We start from the raw sequence: 21,355 nt of genomic DNA, 5'->3' as shown, positions 1-21,355 counted from the left end.
AACTGAATTGTCTTCTTTCTTTGTCATTCTTGCCTTTTGAAACATGAACTTTTTCATCGCTGTTGTCAGTCATGACAGAAGAGTGAAATTACTTTGCCATAGCTAATATTTTTTTCTCTTTTTCATTACATGCTTGAAATAAATAAAGCTATTTTGTTTTGAAGCAGGGGTGTCAAACTCAATCGCACAGGGGGCCAAGATCCAAAACACACCTTAGGTCGTGGGTCAAACAGGATAAACATTTATAAAACAATCTAAAACTACATTTTAAAAACATAACTTTTTGCATAATTATGAACTAGATATATAGCATTACCTGTGATAATGCTAGTGTGAATGCTGTAAGCTGAATTTGGCCGCTGAAGATGCTAATGCTGATAGCTGAAGATGCTGAAATTGATTGTTAAAAATGCTGAAGCTGATAGCCAACTAAAATACTAGCTGAATGCCAAATTAGCCTAAAAACAAACAAAAACTTAGGTTAGCCAAAACAGCCAGCATGTAGCTGAAAAAAATAGATATAGTTCGAAATATCCTGAAAAACTTTAAAAAAAAAAAAGCCTAAATTAGCCAAAACAGCTAGCGTGTAAATATTAGCCTAACTCCAAAACAGCCTATAAACTTTTTTTAAAAGCCTACATTAGCCAAAACAGCTAGCATGTAGCCTAAATAGCTAAACTCCAAAGCAGCCTTAAAAAGGCCTACATTAGCCAAAACAGCTAAGATGTAGCTGAAATATTAGCTAAACTCTAAAATAGGCAAAAAATTCTCAGTAAATACCAAAATATATGCCAATTTTTAAAACTTTTACATAATTATAAATAATAAAAATCAAGAAGATTATTCCAGAATAAATCAACTTAAACCTTAAAAATCTTTCAATATTTTACCCTCCATAAAAAAAAATATTTTGTCAAAATTATACAAGTTAAAAATAAGTGCAAGATAACATCGGGCCATTTATAACCACAAAAAAAAAAATGATCTGGAGGGCCGGATCCGGCCCCCAGGCCTTGACTTTGACACATTTTTTTTAAAGGATTGTTCAGTCACAATTATGGTGATTTGATAAATAAATTTCCTCTCACAACTCTCTCTGTCAGTTCAATATTTGAATTTCTGTCCATATTTTTTGTCAAACTGTTCTCTCAATTCTGGCATAATTTAGGGCTTCATTAATTAAAGCTGATGTAGGCGTTCACTGTGAGCTGTCATTTTTTTCCTGTTTCTGCAGGGCTTGCCTTGGGCCAGGCTCACCTGAAGCACACAGAGCGTTAACACAGGAGATTACATCCCATGGTGAGATTCCACACACACCTACAGTGCTGCCTCCATCCATATGCACACAAACGATGCTCCCTCCATGCTGTTGCCACTGACAGTCGGAGATTTTTTTTCCTGCTGTCTTGGGGAGTGGGAGTCAGAACAAATGTCTGTAATTGAATCCCTGTTGTCAGCATGTACCTGTCTCTGACTTCCTCGCAGTGGAAGCAGCATCTTACTGCCAATCTGTTGCGAGGAAAGTGTTTGCTTCCTTGCCATCTTTCACTGTTTCTCATGCACCCTCTTCTTCATATTCCTTCCAGTTCAGACGGTTGTTTCTTTGAAAAAGTGTGAACAATACTATCTAGCCTCCTGTTTAAGTTCTTCTGCTATATTATCTTATGTGCATGCATGCATCCATTGTTTGGCTGCATCTGACATCTCAACCGTGCGTCATTGCTCTGCATTGTATTCCAATTTGTTTGAGTGGCATGTCACCGTCAGAAGTTGTTTCCATCATGCAGGAGCTCTAAATATGAGCATGCTTGTGTGATTCCAGCTTTGGAATCGTTTGAAGATAGACACAATTTCAGGATTTGGTTTATTTTTAGCCTCTCGTTGAGGCTCACACTCTACCGACCATGTTTTACACAAGCATGTGACAGTCTGAGTGGTTTCATTTGCTTTTTTGAAATTTGTTTGTCTTGTTAAGGAATGTCAAGACAATTCAAGTGTTATTTTATTGTTACATTATTATTACGGACAATAATTTTTATGCATGTTTATCGTGATGGTCTTCAACTAGTATAGTTATACTATAATTTTGTTTAAAATGTCATAATTATGTCTCGCAGCAGTCCTGGACAACCCTCATCACATACTCAAAAACTTACCAAAATGTGTACACACTTAGTAAAATGAATTTGTTTCCCCCCAAAATAATTACCTTGATAGAAATCATGATTGAAATAAATGGGGCCAAAATCTCTTATGATGCTCAATATATTTCAGAATCCATGTTTAGGTGATATCAAAAGGACATTTTTGAAAAAATGTATGGGATAGCCACAGGACCTTGTCAGGAAATGTCATATTTTGTGGCAAAATATGGCATTTGGTGATTTTTACATTTTTGCACAATATGGGGAGAGAAGACTTTGAGCGTACTTTACAAAATTTCATACACGCTTATTTGTTAGGTCTACAACGACAAATGAAGTTTTGTTGCCCTTTGATCCTGGGGAAGCGGACGCCATCTTGAACTTAAACAAAAAAAACACCTTTAGTACTTTCTCCAAACTTAAAACGCCTCCTAAGAATTTCAGTAAATTGCCTCCAAACTCCCTGAGCATCAATAAGAAAATACTTAGGAAAAAATCTTAATCTTAGAAGTTGTAGATTTTTTTTATAGCATTAGCATGGTGGGATTCCCCTTTTGCTTGAGAACATTTTACGTCATTTTGTGACCTCACAATATTTTTACTGGAATATTGTGAAATTTTATACACGACTCCTTGTTTTAAGCTGAACAAACCAATATGATAACAATATTATATGAATAAACATAATAAATTTGGGCATGGTTAACAAAAACCTCTGTTATCAAGGCAATTCAAACGTTTACTTTTGTGTATTCTTCTACAAATTACATAGATATGTCCGTCAACGCCAGACAACCAAAAAATAAAATGGTTGCTATGGGGAAAAAAACAACAGAAAAGCAGACATTTTGAAAAAAAAAAACACATTTATTGGGTTTTTTTTCATGATTTTTTCTTGTCCAGTGCTGACCAGTAGCACCACTGGGGGCTTTAATTATTGTAACAAATTCAAACAAAGCAAGCAAACGGAGACAAATCCATGTCAGTGTACATATACATAACCATATAAATATAACCGTACATTTGGATTTTATGCCAATAATGTCATAACTCATCACATATAAGTTTAAATTGACTGGATGTGTCACTTGATTGGGATATTGTAGTATGAACATGAACGGCTGAGGAAAAGTGATGAACTTGAGTCTTAAACATTTGTGAGGTAATTAAAGAGATCTTTCACCATCGTGCAAAAACTGCTCTTGTAATTTCTCCGAGCTCGATTCTATCTTTTTCTGTTGGACAGTTTATGAGAGTAATTTCTCTCCGACATAATGTCATAAAACATTAAATCCATAAATTGGTGAAGATGTAAAATTTGCTTAGAGAACATTTTTTGGTCTTCGTGTGCAAAAAGTTGAGGAACAAAGGTGGTAATTTGAGTATCTAAAACTAAACTTCCAATATTAATAGAGAAAAATATTTAAAGAAGATGCACTGATTTGCACACGTTGTAAAATGTACTTTTCACAACTAATGATGTTCTGTCAAAGATTGAGTGAGGCTCCAGTGCAGGAGACTGATCCTGCAAAATCATGTGCACAAAATCGTACTCTACAGCATAGATGTATTATTTACTCTATGCATGTTTATATTTTTATGTAGCAGTTAAAGGCTCAGTTATATTGGAATGAACAGCTGGGAGGTAAAGAACTTTAGAATGTCAATACAAGAAGAGAATAATAATTTAAGGATGAAACATGTGAGCTGGACCATGAGGGAGTCAAGATGCAAATGAGCTTTTTTATTTAAAAAAAAGTTTTTTTAAAGGTTATCCTGGTAAAAATATACCTAACTAAAACAATTTCACTAAATCTAATTAATTAATCTAAACAAGTAGTTGTGTGACACCTGCTTCCTTAAAGAAAGTTGTTTGTACTAAGGGTCTCCTTTCTTAAAAAGTGATCAGATCAGGTGGAAATATCTGTACGCAAACTTTGACTCTAAGGTCTGTTTTTTTTCCTATTATTGGCACATTTTTAGTTATGACTGGTTAAATTGTGTTTTATTACCATAGAGTTCTTGTAAATGGTAAGTATTCATCTTTGAAACTACCTACAGATTTATGAAATGTCCATTATCTAATTACAGAACCCAAATGATGGATATTATGGAAAAAAAAATAGTATCACCCCAATTTTTCATACTATTTCAGTGTTAAGTTTTTTTTTTCAAAACACTTATTTAGACTTTTTTTGTATTAATTATCTCGGCATATATCTGTTTAAAATCATGTTTTTTGAGTTTTTAACATGTATGTGTGGCATACAGCTGGACATTACCGATATTTCTTGACATTTTTATGCAGCAGTGGTGAAGATTTACACTAGTGAGACACATAGCTATCATAATCAGACAGGGGGGTAAGCTCAGCTCCAAAAGCCACGCCCCCTCAGAGGATATTTTGGAAACGGAGGCTTCAGACTGGCATGAAAAATTACTTTTCAAGTTTTCACCAGATAAAATTAATAATCTGAGTTCAAAGCAGCTGATGAGAAAACTCTGATGACCCAGCATTCTAGCAGCATTTGAACGCATCACTTACGCACAAATCTTTTCTTTCTCATGGATGTGAAGAGTCTCACCTCAGATTTGTGCATAAATGTGGTTTTGTGTTTGTATAACAAGCAATCCATGTGTGATTTGGTTTCAAATTGTTGTAATTTCAATTTTTGCACACGTAAATTGTATTTTATTGAATTTATTAGTTTTTGTACTTATGCACAAAATATATTGTATGAGTTACAAATCAAGAATTATGCATGCACAAATCAGGGTGATACTATTTTCTCTAGATGGTTAATTAATAGATTGATTAAGTTTTTCATCCTGATTTTTTCCTAAATACAAGACAATCATAATCTAAACTGAAGTATTTTTTCAAGTCTTCCATTAAGAATGTTATCAGCCTTGAATCATAGAGACTTATTGCTCTTGACGGTAAGGTTGGGCTCTTTGTTTGATAAAATACAGTGGGGGGAGAAATCCTTTAGACATACAGGCTTGTGAAGCTCAACATAGCACCTCCCTCTTAAGCACAAACAGCTGCATGAATCAATGTTGGTTGCTGATGAAGTCGGGTAAAGCCCCCTGGCCTTCCCTGTTTGAGCTGATTTACTTTTAGGAGGTAATCTTGTTTACATCTTCTTTTACAACCTCGGAATCCTTTGTCCTGAATTTATAGCAGATTAGTTCTGTTCCTAGAAAATAAAAGACCCATAAATGTAAATAAGTTTGGTGATAGAGTGGCTACATCCATTTATGGGTGAGAAAATAAGCATATTTTATAAATGAGCCTCGAATCACTCAAATCTAGATGTGCAGAGTTTTAATTCTGTTTAGCGGATCTGAGTTGATCTGACAGGTAGAAGAGGTTTTTTTTCTTTTAAACACCTATGTGGAAGCTGCTTTAATCACATCTCTGAGTGACAAGCAGAGAAAAGCAACAGTCATCCTCGGGTTTGAGATAAGGTAATCCANGTTTCCCTCCGTCAGCCGTCCTTTCCCTCCACATCCTGTGATCTCCTTCATTCCAGACCACACCTCCCTCATGTTGTTCTGCTGGAGTAGATTTGCAGAGTTTTAATTCTGTTTAGCGGATCTGAGTTGATCTGACAGGTAGAAGAGTTTTTTTTTTCTTTTAAACACGTACCTATGTGGAAGCTGCTTTAATCACATCTCTGAGTGACAAGCAGAGAAAAGCAACAGTCATCCTCGGGTTTGAGATAAGGTAATCCACTCACTGGTCATGACTAGTACCACGCCATCATTACGATGGGTGATAGAAGCAGCTCTCATCCTTCACCCACCCCTCTGTCCCCAGAACCCGTCCAACAGTACGACACACGTATCTTATCTTTTCAGGGATTAATCATCCTGAACGATTTTGTAGGCAGCAAGAAGAACACTTGAGATCCTCTTGATAAACAGAGGAAAGTTTGCAGTTGAGCCACTGGTGATGTAAAATGTCATAAATGTCGTTCTTAAACACTGGTTTATATTTAGTTATGTTCACATAACTAAATATATGTTCACAAAGTGAACGCTTTTAATGAGAAGTCTATATAGATGCACAAAAATGTGCATTTTGATTTGATGGCGTCCCCTTTAAATATTGGAAGTGGTAAATGTATGAAAATTGTAATTAATTTAAATGAATAAATGCAGTTTGTGCCTTGCTGAAATTATGATGCAAAATATTTCATATTTAGTAGGTTAAAAAATAAAAAGGGGGAAAAAAAACACCCCCATTTTTTCCTTTGTTGTTTTAATAACATTTATTTGAGCTGGTTGCACTGCACTTGACCACCAGTGGGTGGTGCTGTTGGCGCTGCTATGCCGCTGTGGACGTTTGACGAAGAAGTTAGAGGCACAGCTCCATGATTTAACAAGCTTCGTTCTGATCAGATATGTTTAGGATTTGTCCACAGATATTTTGTTTTATTTATCACCGCGATAAATAGTGATAGATATTGTCAGATAACTGAATGTATTTGTTACGGTTACATTTCTGCTCTTTATGAGTGAAATTAATTTGTTTATTGTGAATTCAGGTTTAATTTCTTAAATATTTTGAATATTTGGTATTTTAATTCATGACCATAGCCAAAGTTTAAATAATTGTGTTATTTTCACTGATTAGTTTATGGATTATTGCCTATTGTAAAATAGTCTCCAGTGAATGTTACATTAGGGTAACCAAACTCTAAATCAACTTTTTTTGGCTGTTGACCTCTATAAATGGGGCTTAAAAATGCTGTCTGTTGATCATTGACAATTTTTTGATAAATTAAAATAAAATTGTTTAATTCTTAAAAAAAAAATAATGTCAAAAACCATCTGTGTTTTGCCCCCTACAGGTTAAATCGATGTATTACAGTTTTGTGATTGGTCAAACATACATGTACGTTTTAGAAATCTCACATCATGATCTGCAGCTCCAGTAATAATAACAGTCCAGCCTCCAAGCCCCGCCCCCCTGACTGGATTTTCAAACTTCGGCTGTGGGTGGAGTCAGGCTCAAGCTTCCCTGGTTGGTTACCCTTTAAACAAGCTTAGGCCTGATCAGATGTGTTTTGGATTTGTCCACAACCGCAACTGTACCACCTTTAGCTACACAGACACCTTAGCTGTGTGCCATTTTCTACTGCAAAATTGGATGTAGTTTCCACTTAGGTTTGAACTTTGAGAGTTTAAACAAGAGTGAAAATGTTCACGTCTGTCTGAGAAAAGTTTGCAGTGAAGAAGACACACCCTGCGATTGTTACATCTCTTCTGGTTAACCTAAAAACTACTGTGTGGTGCATGTTCATCTGTCACAAAAAAGGGACCTCACTTTTTTTTTGGGGTTTATTCAAATGTGTTTGAATTGTGCATGCACATCAGTGTGTGTGTGTAGCCTAATGAGCTCCACTGAGCAGCTTGTTTTGATGTTTTATTTGGTTGTTCTTTTTAAAATCTAGTGCATTTGGGAACATTCACAAAGGTTCCTTTTTTTTTCTTTGCATTTGTGCAAAAGTAAGCAAGCACTAAAACCACTTTCATCGCTACTGAAGTTATAAGTAGCTTTACTATTTAGTTCTTAAAGTTTAGAGACTAGACCTGCTTGAACCTTGTCCAAGTTTTATTTTAATCTCAAAGAGATTTTAAAATATTTTCCTTCATTCGAAAAAAAAGAGAGAAATTTGGAGGAATTGCAAATTATAAAAAAAATGATGAAAGATGTCCATTAAGAACATAACGAAATGGCAAATGGACTAGTTAAAGACTGTCATCATGGAGGATGAACAGTACAAAAAAATAAAAAACATGACATAGACATGGATTAAGTAATATTTAGAGAGTATTTTTGGTTTTAACCAGTAGCTTCATTAAAATTTGAACCAAATTTTGCTAAATAAAGCCAACATTTAAAATGAAAAGCAGACAGTTCAGCAGCCTCCGTGAACCAGGGCGGGATAAAACAGGTTTGGATAGATGGACGCATAAATGGACAAACAAGCATGTTGAGATGATATAATTGTTCAAAAATTATAGTTGCTCTGGTACAAACATTTAAAAAATATAGAAAAAAAGAATATATTAGGTTTTTTGAGGTCACCAAAAATTGCATATTAATAAAGTTTTTCTAAATTAATAGAGGGGAAAAGAACTACTTACGCAAATTTTCAACTAATTTAGTTGAAAATAATACTGAAAACTCATAACTTTTATTACAACATTTAGGGAAAAACAGCCGTAACTTCCATCTTTCCTGCCTGAATTATTACAAAAGAATTGTCACGAGATTGTGGAGGGACTGTACCTCAATACAGACTATAGAGTTTCTCCTGTTGTACATTTTTGGATGCTGGTGTGCCGCAGAATTTTTGTCAAGGAAAAAGTGTAATTTGGCTCAAAAAAAGGTTTAAAAACAGTAGTTTGAACTGTGGCAGACAGTTGTGATCGTGTGAATAAATTCACCTGTTAGCCACGGGGCGTTGAACGCTAGCTGGAGCGGCTGAGCTGTGGATGTGCATTTTTATGGACCATGTTACCATGAAGTTGCAGATGATGGCTTTTCTAGTCTCATGGTGTTGATAATATTGTCTGCGATGTAAGGAACAATGGCTGACAAAAGAGATAAAGGGAAAAAGATTTGAAGAGATGAAAAGCATAGACCTCCGTTCATTCACACTCCTTTCCTCTCTGCATGATTACAACCGTCTTTGCGGTGCACGCCCACACGTTTCTCTGTGCTGCAGCCTTTTGGCATCTTGTTATACCACGTAGACGCACACGCAGACTTTTGAGATGCTGGCAGATGAAGGAACACCTACATCAAAGCCAGGGCTGCAGAAGCATGTGCGCCTTCGAGATGAAAACCTTATGTAACGCACACCAGCTTGTAACATCGCTTCAAGTTATGTCAGTGGTGACACATACTGTCTCCGATGCACACAAATGGGTCACATGGTCACAGGTCACATTAGGCTTTTCAGGACCGATAAACATCGAGTATTTCAAGTGAAGGAAACTGACACAGAACTGAAAAAAGGCCTTTAGGGCATTTTCATTCTTCATTTATACCAAAAAATTAAAACGATAACTAAAATATAAATATATTTAGACATAATCCCAGTTCCTTTATCCTATGTATAACTTTTAGACATCCTTCCACATTATTTAGAAAAATCTTGTTTTTTGTTGCCAAAAATAGCAACAAAACTTGAGGTTTAACTTGCAAAAGAGAAAAGCTTCAATAAAAGGGGTGGTGATATACATGTGAGGCAGAAGTTTGTCTTTACCATTAAAAACATTTACCTATAAATCTGTCCACTCGACCTAAAAACGTCCCTGAATTCCCGTGTGCCTCTATGCTGATAACACAGCTGAAAATAAAATAGCTGGAAACAGTAGTTTAAGGAAATTGACGTTCTTTTGGAGCTGAATGTTTCAGTGAGATATCTCCGTCACATGATTGCCTAAAATTTACAGAAGCAGTGGGACTCATTATGAACAGTTTTAAAAGGAAAAAAAACTTATTACTGATTGGTTGATTTGTTTTTTATGCATTTTCCATAGAAAATGCCAAAAAGGACAAAGAAAGTTGACATTAAAAAGAAGGATTTGCATCGGTTGATAAGGAAGCTGTTCTCCTGGGTGAACGCTCACTACTTGTGTAACTAAAGCACTTTTTGCTTGTTCTTTTTTTTTAACAGATCTAAAATCATAATTCCTTTGGTGTTCGTTGTATGGAGCTCTTTGATAATATAGTTTTAGGAACAATTATAACAAGAAGATGAAGTTCTAACTTTGTGAATAATCGGTGAATTAATCATTTTTGGAAAAACTTCTGAAAACGGAAAAACAAAGAGCTCACAGAGATGAAACTATTCACCATATAAGAACAAACATTTTTAAAATTTAATTAATCAAGGTAAAATAACTTTTAATAGTGAAGAGGGACAAATGGAATGAATAACATAAGATAAATATTAGCTTGAGATGAAGCGAAACACTGCAGCTTAACTTTAACACAACGAATAATTATATTAACTTTAATCAGTTTTTATTTCAATAATACGACTACCAAAAAAAACTAGAACTATATATACATTTTTGAACATCCTTTGCTTTAAACTGTTTTTATAAACCAATCCTAATTTTGCAATGAACAAGAAAAAATGTATTTAATACATTTTATTTAGAAAATGGTAGTTTTAGCTCAGTATAAAACATCGATTTTAGCAGGGAAAATGGAAGAGAATCCATGAATTCCTGTTCCAGATCTGTTAAAGTTTCAAAGTGACATTTACTCATTGTTTAAATAGCAATAATGTGTCTGGCAGCTCCAGAATACTGTTGTTCTAAGACATTTGTGGAATGTAAATTTATCAGATAATAAATGAACGCTCCGTTCTCTTTTTTCTTTTTCTTTTTAATTGATGTGCCAATTCTGGCTCATTGAGAAGTGACTTAAATGAAACGTTAAAACCTGCTTACACACTTCATGGGTGTCATTCAGAGGAAGCAGTCAGGTGTATCCAGGCTTAAACCTGGCTCTGTAGATCAATGTGGAATCCCTGTAGGCACTGATGTTCTGGAAAATGGTTTTACATATTCTCATTGCAGAGAAAGGACAGTTTTTTCCCTTCAGCTCATCATCACAGAGAAAAAGTCCTCATTATAATTTGAAGAAATGAATATTTCTAGAGATTTTCTGATGAACAATGAATACTAATAGAATGATGAATGGAAATCGTACCTCATTTGCAACAGAAAAATTTAAATGAAGTTTGAAACTTGTGTTGTGCTATAAGATTACTTCCAAAAAAATGCATTTGCATGTGCCCCAAAGCGCATTTGGAGCAGATAAAAGGATAGAAGTTGTTGGAAACAATGCAAAAGTCAGAGATAAATATGACAAGATAGATTGTGCAGCCATACAAATTGCTTTTTTAACTGTTTAAAATAAGTTTGATTAGAATTATGTCAAATGCTTATCTGGAAAAATACATAAAATCAACTCAACAAGACTTTTTATTTTTTTTACGTAACATAGAAATCTGCAAGTCTTCGAGCTTTAGGCTAAATCGCTGAAATAACTACTCGACTACAACAAAAATATACATTATTATATTGCATTTGAGAAAAAGAGTGAGACCAAGAAAGTGTGTGGTTGTGTGAGTTATATAAACCCCATGTGGTAGTTGCACAGAATTCACCAGGGAGAATGACTGCTCCCGCTTAGCAGGTCTCTCCACACTTCTTTTATTCATTTCCTTTCCCTCACAATATGGCACCACCAGGAGCCAGTAAGGGAAGATGATGATGAGGACAGGCAGGTTACAAGAAGTGATGAACTACTACACTGACACTGGACTGTGGGAAGTGAGGAGAGCAATGAAGAGCTGGAAACGCATGTAATACCAAAGACAATGGGCTGATAGAGGAAATAGTTTGAATGGATTTCAGGTCCTGTTTGGTTCATGTTAGTAATGAGCACAATTATGACAGGTTTGGAATGGTCTAATACCTCACTGAAGGGCCGTTGTCTGCTCTCCATCTGATGTCTGTGTGACGGTTTTCATCTTCGTGCTAAAGCTGCAAAAAAAAATAATAATAAATGAATACTGCATGTCTGACTGCTGACGGGCTTCTCTGTTCCAGATCTTGACCTCTACTACTGCTGTGGAAATCCCAACTCTAACACCACATCAGCACTTAAAGCTGATGTCACCCCAGCCAGCAATTTGGAAACGAGGGGAAAAAAAGAGAGAAGATGTTGGGACAACACTGCCCCCTAACGGTTCACTTATGAATGTAAATCTGGTGGAGATGACGTCAGGGGAGACTTCCAATTCAGTAAAACCTTAAAAGTTGTTCAATTTAGATGCATTTTTTTTACAATTTAAAACTAAAATTATTTGCAAAAATCTATTTGAAAGTTAATTAAATTTTGCATTTCAGGCCAATGCAGCATTTTCTATTAAACTTTTTTACATTATGGACTCCAGTTACTCTGATTATTCTGATGAATTAGACAAACCATTAAAGTGTGTTTGAAGTAGTAAACTTTAAGTTGCATTGCTGTGAAGTGTATATCTCTAAAATGTCTAATTTGAAGAAAGGCAAAATCTCAAAATTATATAAACATATTTAAATGAGGAATCATTACATTTTTAAAAAATAGCTCTAATTTTTAAAAACTAAAACAAAAAGTTGTTATAGTAGCCAAAACTTTTCAAGAAGGAAAAGTAAAAATCGAGATGAATCCCAATTTTCAAAAACAGCATCTTATGTGATGCTGAAAAAATATTTTTGAGACGAGAAAATAAAATGTTCCACAAATACAAATAGTAAACCTATAACAGTTATTATCCAAGTTAATTAAGAATGAATGAATCATTATTTTTTAAAATCAAGTAATTCACTTAATTGATGAAAATTCTCGTCAGGATTGCTTTGCATAAAAGTACAGCATGAGTGTTTATGCTAATGCTGTGCTTTTTAATTCAGGTTAGCTGACAAAAAAGCTGCAACCAATAAAGCAATTAGCATTGCAAATGCAGAGAAATATGTTAGATGTATAATTTACACAGTGTAAATGTAGAATGTAATTTTAAACAAGCCTGTTTGATATTAACACAGGGATACAGTTACTGAACATAATGAATGCATTTACAGAAAGCAAAGATGATGCATAAAGCGTTGCTCATTTCACCAGAACAGCCATAAAATAGCTTTTTTTTACCTTTTGTAAAAACATGTTTTTGTTTTAGAAGTCAAAACTGAAATGTGTCAACAGTTGAGCCCTAAAGCTAACAGAGCTCATTTCCATTTTGCTGACAGCTACAACAGTTCCAGCTACAACAATGACAGAAACAGCAAGGACAACTTTGAACAAAAAGGGATTGTTAAGATCTTTTTTTTTTATTCATCTAGAAATATTAAACTTAACAAAAAGAGAAGCACATTACCTGAAAGTTAACATCTGCCATGAGGTCTGTGAGCAGCATGATTGGAAACAGACGTCGGAGCGCCACCAGCTGCAACCAGTTTGGAGTTTAGTCCCCACCTACTTCCAAGGTTACAGCCTAAGCTAAGACTAAAGGCGCTTTAAGACTATTTTAGAAGCATTTCTAGAGTTTTACTTTGCATATTTGTTTGCTACTAAACACCTTAAGCTTGTGGTGCTGACTGCTTCCTGATCTTTAGAAAAGTGAAGCTTTGGCACAATTTCAATACGGAAGATCCATCTCATCTTTAGATACGAAGGGTTACTAATTCTTCAGTCACACGTCACTGGGTGGACAAACTGCGGCCTGTAATGCTGTATAATCTGTCCCACCAAACTGGAATAAATGATTTTGAATACCTCTATTCATGTTTTATTTTCTCTGTAATTCAGGTGTCTCCCTACAGATAGCGCACTAAAAGTTATTCTGAATTCATGTAGTTTAGTTTTTTTGATATTCATGGGGGATTTCCAAGTCTGACAGTCATTTTTCAAATTATTCCAACACCACATGAATGCAGCGTTTTCCTGAAATTGAGTTTTTCCCTGAGGAACATCAACCCATTGGTGAAGATGACACCAAAATAAGAACGAAAACCACAGTTTTGAAATAAAAACTATAAAATGTTCTGTTTCAAAGACATTTTCAATCAATATTCCAGTATGTTTTTGTCCAGATGCCGTGTTATTTCCTTACAAAAATACGTCACAGATCTGCTCTTGGTCCGGCCCTTCTGTTAAATTTTAGAACTTTGTGTGGCCCAAGAGTCAGACAGTTTTCCCATCCCTGCTGTAAGCCAAACGGTAAGCTGCTCACTTTCTTCACAGCCAACAGACGTTTTTTTATTTGTGTTTCAGACATTTAGCTGGTCTGTCTCCTCCTGGCTCTTCAGTTCGGTGCAGTCTTAGGGTCTCTTCACTTGGTCTAAGGCAGGGGTATTCAAATCCAGGCCTCGAGGGCCGGTGTCCTACATGTTTTCCAACCAACCTTCCATTGAAGCTCCTTATTGGCTAAACATACCTGATCCTGGAAATTAGCAGCCAATAAGGAGCTTCAATGAAAGGTTGGTTGGAAAACATGTAGGACACCGCCCCTCAAGGCCTGGATTTGTATACCCCTGGTCTAAGGTCATGCCAAGCATGCAAGATGTCGCCAGCCCAAAGCCTATCTGCCAAAGACAACTGACTATTCATGCTCACTTCCTGTTTCATTATTAAATCTTTCAAGAATTCTCCTTGTTGAGACCCCAGTTAGCATCCTGTTCCATTTTCCTCCGTTTTCTATGACTATCTAACCAGTGTACCTCTCCACATACCCGCCATGTCTGGAGCAATTCTCCCTCCTATTTCTATTAGTTAAAACCTATTTAACTCAGCTTCATCAGTCAGTTATGTTAAGAAACGACCTTCCTTTGATGAATCTCGCCCTGAAATGGGAAGTTCATTCCATCTAATTTGGTCAAATTTGATCAATCACATCACTCTTCATTTTGATATCAATTTTCCCGTCTTTTTTTGTTTTTTTTTGACAACTGCCAGGTGGGAAAGCACATCTGTAAGAGTTAACAAATTACATGTTTGCCCTTTGAGGATCCATCTCCGTTTGCGAATAAATAATCATTTTCATATCCGCTCAGCCCGGTTGGCATTTCAGGCTCAAGGAACTGTGGCAATCAGGACAGAATTAATGATACGAATGCCTCAAGGAGAGCTGAGGAAAAAGGGCTGAAAGACTAACTGGAACACTGGAATCAGATTTATTACACCACAACTCTAAATAATGAGAAGCCGGGTTTTGGCCTGTTTCCTGGTTAACTGGGCAGGTGGTTTTGGATAATGAACTTGCACAGTTTGAGTTCTAGTGATAGCCTTTTCCTTAGAAGCTAAACTAGTTCTTAGATCAATCTAAAGTGGAACTTTGTGGTTCCTTTGCTAGATTTACACCAGTGTGACATATAAATGAGATCTGGATCTTATTTGTAGATCTGTAATGCTCTGATGTAAATCCACCAATATCTCACATGCATCTATGTGGTTACATTTAATGTGATTATGCACATAAGAACAACTTGAATTCTGGACAAATCATTTACAAACTCCTGGACTTTCTTCAGTGCGCCGTCTATCAATAAGCTTCTATTGTCTGGACGGAAAAAAGCAGAGTGAACCTGGTAGATACACTTATAGGCACACCTGTCCAACTGCTCGTTAAAAGACATTTCCAATCGGCCAATCACATGACAGCATCTCAATGCATTCAGGCATGTAGACATGGTCAAGACAAAGTGCTGCAGTTCAAACTGAGTATTGGAATGGGGAAGAAAGGTGATTGAAGTGTCTTTGAACGTGGGATGGTTGAACAGAACAGAAAACTGGGGCTACAATTCACACAGACTCACCAAAATTGGACAATATAAGATTGGATAGTTGGAGAAATCTCCTTTTCTACTGCGACATTTGGTTGTTAAGGTCAGAATTTGGTATCAAGAACATGAAAGCATGAATCTATCCAGCCATCAATGGTTCAGGATGGTGGTGGTGTAATAGTGTGGTGAATATTTTCTTGGAACACGTTACTCCCCTTAGTACCAATTGAGCATGGTTACGACGCCACAGTATTGTTGCTGACTCCTGTATGACCACAGTGTCATACAGTCTTGGCTACTTCTAGCAGGACCGGCCCTGAGCAAATGCAACATAGGCGATCGCCTAGGGTGCCATCTGCTGGAGGGGGTGCCAAATTACAATGAATAGGCTATATAATATTATTATTTTTTTTTTTTTTCAGTTTGACACACCAGCCATTTTGTGTAAAATGCAAAAGACATGTAATAATTAAAAACATCAGTTAAATAACTCAAAAGATTGACACAATCAATAACTTTGTCCCTCCTTGCCTGATGCAGCCTCTGTCTAAGCTGGGTGAGAGGGTGGGGGGGCTTTGTTGTAGCTGTTAAAATGTTCACTCACTGGCTGGGTCGGCGTCCATTCAAGCGGTCACTTTTAATGAGAAGTCTATGTAAACGTGCATAGAGCAGAATTTTAGACTTTTCATTGAAGGTGGCCGCTTGAATGCGCGCCTAACTGAAAATTGGAAAGTGGAATCAGCTCAGACTGGTTTCTTGAACATGACAGTGAATTCCCTCGACTCAAATGCCCTCCACAGACACCTGATCTCAGCCCAATAGATCACCTTTGTGATGTTGAGGAATGGGAGATCGGCATCATGGATGTTCAGCCGACAAATCTGCAGTAACTGCGTGATGCTAACATGTCAATATGGACCAAATTCTGAGGAACGCAAGGCAGTTCTGAAGGCAAATGGAGGTCCAACCCCATACTAGTAAGGTGTACCTAATAAAGTGTCCAGTGAATCTTTCATTCTGTTTTAAATAGCACCATTACCCCAGTCCTACTGCACTGGTCCCAGAAGATAACTTAGGCTGAGGCTGACACATTAAATGAGCTGCTAACAAGCAGCAACATTTAAAGGGGATTTAATCCTGGCGCACACTGTTTAAAGCTGTGATTTACTTGTACAAGCCATTAATCAAAGTTCTAAGTCCCTTTGAATGACAAGCAATGGACTTAATTTATTTCCCAAGGGATCCTTGGAGGCATTTTAAAGCAAGTTCAAGCGTTACAGTATTGATTCCTGAGGTTAATCTCTATTTCAGTGTTAAAGGAGAGGTCTCCGGGTCTTCAGGAGCATTCCAGAGCCGTGGACACATGATACGTCTGGGTCTTCATCCTCCTCTTCATCTCTCTTATCATCTGACACACAGCCAGAGGGTAGCAGCAGTACACAGCAGTCCAGTCCTCACACACACTTCCCTGTAGACAAAGATGGTAAATCACACAATTAGACATTCAGAGAAGTTATTCATGCCAGATTAACATGCACGAGAATTAATAAACCACAAAAAATACTGTTTGTCTTCATGTTTCTATTGCAAAATATCAAATCCAGTCTCATAAAAATGCTGTTCTTCAGTGTGTTCAAGGACAAATCTTTGCCCCCACTGTGAAATATTTATTTGCATACAGATTCATGCTCACCTGTATCTTGTAACGCTCCCTGATCCCCACCCGGATGGCAAAAGTGGATCCCGGTAGGAGAGGCAAGCAGAGGCACTCTCCATACTGATGAGCCAAACTGATGTCCAAGCAGCATGGCACCAGAGCCCCGAGAAGACCTGCAAGCACGGCCAGGGAGAGAACCACATGAATATTATTTTCTTCTTGCATCAAACCAGGATTTGTCTTTTAGGAGGAACTAAAAAACTCAAAGGATGTCAAGTTAGTCATAGAATAGCAGTTATTCACCGTCTTTAAAAGTGATTCCGTCTTGTAACCATTCATTTTTTAAAAATAAAAACTAACGCTGCGGCTGTCGAGCATAGAAATACAATAGAATGATGCCTAGTTGTGTTTCCACAACACAAATTAATGGTGTCAAAATTGCAGCAATTGCAGCAAGCGTGTGATGAAGGGATGTACGAAACCACAGCTGTCTCTGCTGCTTCACATTGATGTCTTTTGCATCAAGGCTTGACGCACGCGGACGCCAATTCTCACGCTGTTTAATTCATAGAAGAATGGCACGCTGAACTGAGATAGATGGACTTCTGGCCGGTGAATCGAAGCCTCTAATGAGACTGCAACATCATGTGAGAGGTGCAGAAATATTGAGAAATAAAGAGGCATGACTCTCTATGACTCATGTGTAAAAAGTCAAGGCCCGGGGGCCGGATCTGGCCCTCTGGGTAATTATATGCGGCCCCCCAGATCATTTTATGTTATTGTTATTAATGTCATCTTGCGCTTATTTCAAACATGTATCATTTTGACAAAACATATTTTTATGGAGAGTAAAATATTGAAAGTTATTTAAGGGTTTAGTTGATTTGTCCTGTAATAAAATTCCTGCCTTTTTATTATTCATAATGATCTTAAAAAGTTCCGGTTTTAAAGTTTTAAAAATTGGCATTCTGCTAGCTTTTTGGACTATTTTAGCATTTACTAAGATATTTGTATTAGGCTTTTTTTTTGGAGTAATAATAAACTAATTTAGTTTTTTTCTTTTTAAACTTTTTCAGGCTGTTTTGGAATTAGGCTAGTATTTACACACTAGCCAGCTGTTTTGGCTAATTTAAGCTTTTTTCAGTTTTTCAGGATATTTTCAAGTTTAGGTAATATTTCAGCTACATGCTAGCTGTTTTGGCTAATTTGGGCTTTTTTCAGTTTTTCAGGATATTTTCAAGTTTAGCTAATATTTCAGCTACATGCTAGCCGTTTTGGCTAACCTATTTTTTTTTTTAGGCTAATTTGGCCTTTAGCTAACATTTTAGCTGGCTGTCAGCTTCAGCGTTTTCAGCTATCAGCAATATAGCATCTTCAGCGGCCAGATTTCAGTTTACAGCATTCACACTAGCATTATTGCAGGTAATGCTGTATATCTAGTTCAGAATTATGCTAAAAGGTTACAGTTTAAAAGTTTAAAAATGTAGTTTTAGAGTTCAATAAATCTTTATCCTGTTCGACCTGCGACCTAAGGTGTGTTTTATAGTTAGGCCCCTTGTGCGATTAACTTTGACACCCCCTGCTCTATAATCACTCAGCATGACCTCTGCAAGACAGAAAAAATGAACATTCAAGCCAAGACAAATTATCATCATGTGGGAGGACTTCATCCACAACACAGAGGCCTTGGCTGTCGAGGGAAATAATTTGTGAGGTCACTGTCCGAGCCTCACTTATTGATCGAGAGCTTTAAATTTCACGTTTGATCAGATCCAACTGTGTCATGTTACATGTCGTCTTGTCTCCACAGACGTTGAACAGGCCGGTGCTCCACTGTCCTCCCGTCTGGGTGATGGTGGTGATGGTGGTCGTGGTGACGCCGAGGCCGGGCTGCGTGAGGACGACGTCCTCTACTGCAGGGAGTTTGCAGCCATCTTCACTTCCTGTGGAGGAATTCTTCACTTCCTCCTCTTCCCCGGCTGAGGGTTTCCTGATGGTCGCTTCTGGCCTAAAATAAGTTGATTAAAAAGATTTGTGTGTAAAGTCAAAATCGTCGCTTTTTTAATTAATGCTGTGCATTCATTTCCACTTTAATTTACAGAAATCTATATAATGCTTAACTGAATGTAAGAGATTTAATGCAGGAGTTTTCAATTTACAAAGGTCATCTCTTGTTTTCCAATTATGATTTATTGCAGAGCCACAGAGGAATGAAGTAGCTGTGAGGAAAAAGCAGTTACACACAAACAAAAAAAAAAACAAAGCTGTTTGCTGTAATTCGATTGTGTTCTGTGCTGACAACTGTGTGTGTTGGTAGGGACAAAAAACACTTACTGGTCTGTGACTGTTGTCTCCTCCATGACTAGGAGCCACTGGCATCCGAAGACGAGTGAGACAAGGAGGCGAGAGGAGAGTGAGCAATGGAGTCAGCAGCAGTGAGGAGGAGGTGGAGGGGGTGGAGTGACACTCTCCCCGCGTGAGAGGGTGTGTGTCGGCGCAGATAAACCAGCAGTCAGATGGCTCGGCCAGAAGCTGCGTGGCCGAGATAAGTCTCGTAGTTGTCTTGTGTTTGAGACCTTCTTTCGCTCCCTGCTAAAGCAGCGAAGGAAGAAAGGGCAGATGCACATCAGGGTGCAAAAGCACGACCGTCTGGGATGAAATGAGGCGGCTGCTGACTTGAAACACACACACATGCCACAGCAGGTCAGAAAATCTGATGTGAAATGACTGAAAATGACTAGTAGTGAATGTATTTAACTTTTTGTTTTGATTTAAATGAACTAAAATGAGTTTGTGAGAACAGCTTAAAGGGGAAATTGTTAAAAAATAAAAAAACGTGTGGTTTCTGTTCAGAGGGGGCGTGTTTCTCATCCCTGCTGTGAACTTTTTGCAAAAACCTGTGAGAGACAGGAAAAGAGAAGGATGGTTGCTTCAAGCGTGCTGCAGGGACACGTACTGAAACCATCACAGGTTTGAAAGTTTAACTCAAACTCACGTTTGCTAACCTCAAAGAGGAGACTGCACAAACGTGTGACACAATCCATAAAAATAAAAAATAATAACTGTAATAACTTACAATTTCTTGATCGTGATTGGCTAAATTACATTATGAGTCGTTATAAATTTGTGGCAACAACTTAAATGAAATAAAAGTTTGTGTGATCAAAACTACAGTGGTTTGTACTTCGGAATAAGACAACTATTATTTCCTGTTCACGATATTTAAATATAGAAGCTCACAATGAGCGTGTATGCAACCTTTCATATGAACCCATATTTAATGTTCACAAGCTTTTATTTTTTCTAAGAGAGACTTTTTCTTCATTTTAATTCTGTTTTAAAATGTGAAATTCACAGTAATTAGGTAAAAATGTATTAAGAAATATAAGGAAATGAAAAGTGTCTCATTGCACAGAAAGTCTTTGTATTTAATGCTATTATGGGGGTTCAAAGAAAGCAAAATGGCCCAATATATAATCTCTACTTTAGTCTACTTTGGATCTTATATTTATTGATTTTGCATTATCGTGTGTGAGTGTCAGGGGGTTGTAGACATTGTGTGTCTTCTCCCTTTTTTTGCTTTTTGAAGTTAAAAATGATTGTATTGTGAATTTGTGTTACATATGAATAAAAAGTGCTTCATAAATAAAGTTTGATGGGAACAAACTTCTTAAATATCCCATATTAAGAACCAATACAAAGTGGCAAAGCTAATTCACCGTTTATATAGTCTTTCTGAAAAGTTTTTGTTCATTTTGACATTGATGTTTTTTCTCTGTACTGTGGGTTAGATCTACAATTTCTGAGTAGGCATTTTCAGTCTAAATTGAATGTGAGCGTGCATGGCTGATTGTGTCATTAGTCTCAGGGAAGCTTGGTCCAGAGTGTAAGCCTTTCCCGCCTCTGGCTAATCCCAGCCGGGAAAAGCTCCAGCACCACTGGGACTCTCGCATGTTGTAAAAATGTCAGTCTATTTACCGGTAAAAGGTTAAGCTGGAACGAGTCTCCATTAAATCTCCACAGCCATTGATATGAGAATTGTTTACATGCATATGTATTTGATTGTGTGCGTCTTTGCTTATGATCTGAAAAAAATGGCTTTAGAGAAGGCAGAAATGTCTGGCTGCCTGCATTCAGGTCAAATAAATACACATATTTCTTTCATTTAGTTTCTTTCAGATCTGAAAAA

General features: G+C 36.9%; 1 protein-coding gene across 1 annotated transcript; it reads right to left on the bottom strand.

The window, feature by feature from the left end:
* Nucleotides 1–14,661: 14,661 nt before the first annotated feature.
* plac8l1 (PLAC8 like 1) lies at nt 14,662–20,204 on the bottom strand. Its single transcript, XM_024266766.2, has 4 exons — nt 19,501–20,204; nt 18,957–19,174; nt 17,203–17,339; nt 14,662–16,977 (listed from the first exon to the last, which is right to left on the bottom strand). The coding sequence occupies exons 1-4, from the start codon at nt 19,524–19,526 to the stop codon at nt 16,846–16,848; spliced, it is 513 nt and encodes a 170-aa protein (XP_024122534.1). The 5' UTR covers nt 19,527–20,204; the 3' UTR covers nt 14,662–16,845.
* Nucleotides 20,205–21,355: the final 1,151 nt, after the last annotated feature.

The sequence above is a fragment of the Oryzias melastigma genome, linkage group LG14 (assembly GCF_002922805.2).
Source record: "Oryzias melastigma strain HK-1 linkage group LG14, ASM292280v2, whole genome shotgun sequence".
Lineage (NCBI taxonomy): Eukaryota > Metazoa > Chordata > Actinopteri > Beloniformes > Adrianichthyidae > Oryzias > Oryzias melastigma.
Note: the sequence above shows the minus strand (reverse complement) of the source record. Positions and strands in the feature narration are given on the sequence as shown.

Excerpts from the sequence above, each read along its gene's own strand:
- plac8l1 (XM_024266766.2), bottom strand. The coding sequence starts at position 19,526 with ATGGAGGAGACAACAGTCACAGACCA. Across the intron at positions 19,175-19,500 it reads GAGACAACAGTCACAGACCA|GCCAGAAGCGACCATCAGGA; the intron begins GTAAGTGTTTTT and ends AACTTATTTTAG. Across the intron at positions 17,340-18,956 it reads CTGTGGAGACAAGACGACAT|GTCTTCTCGGGGCTCTGGTG; the intron begins GTAACATGACAC and ends CCGTGCTTGCAG.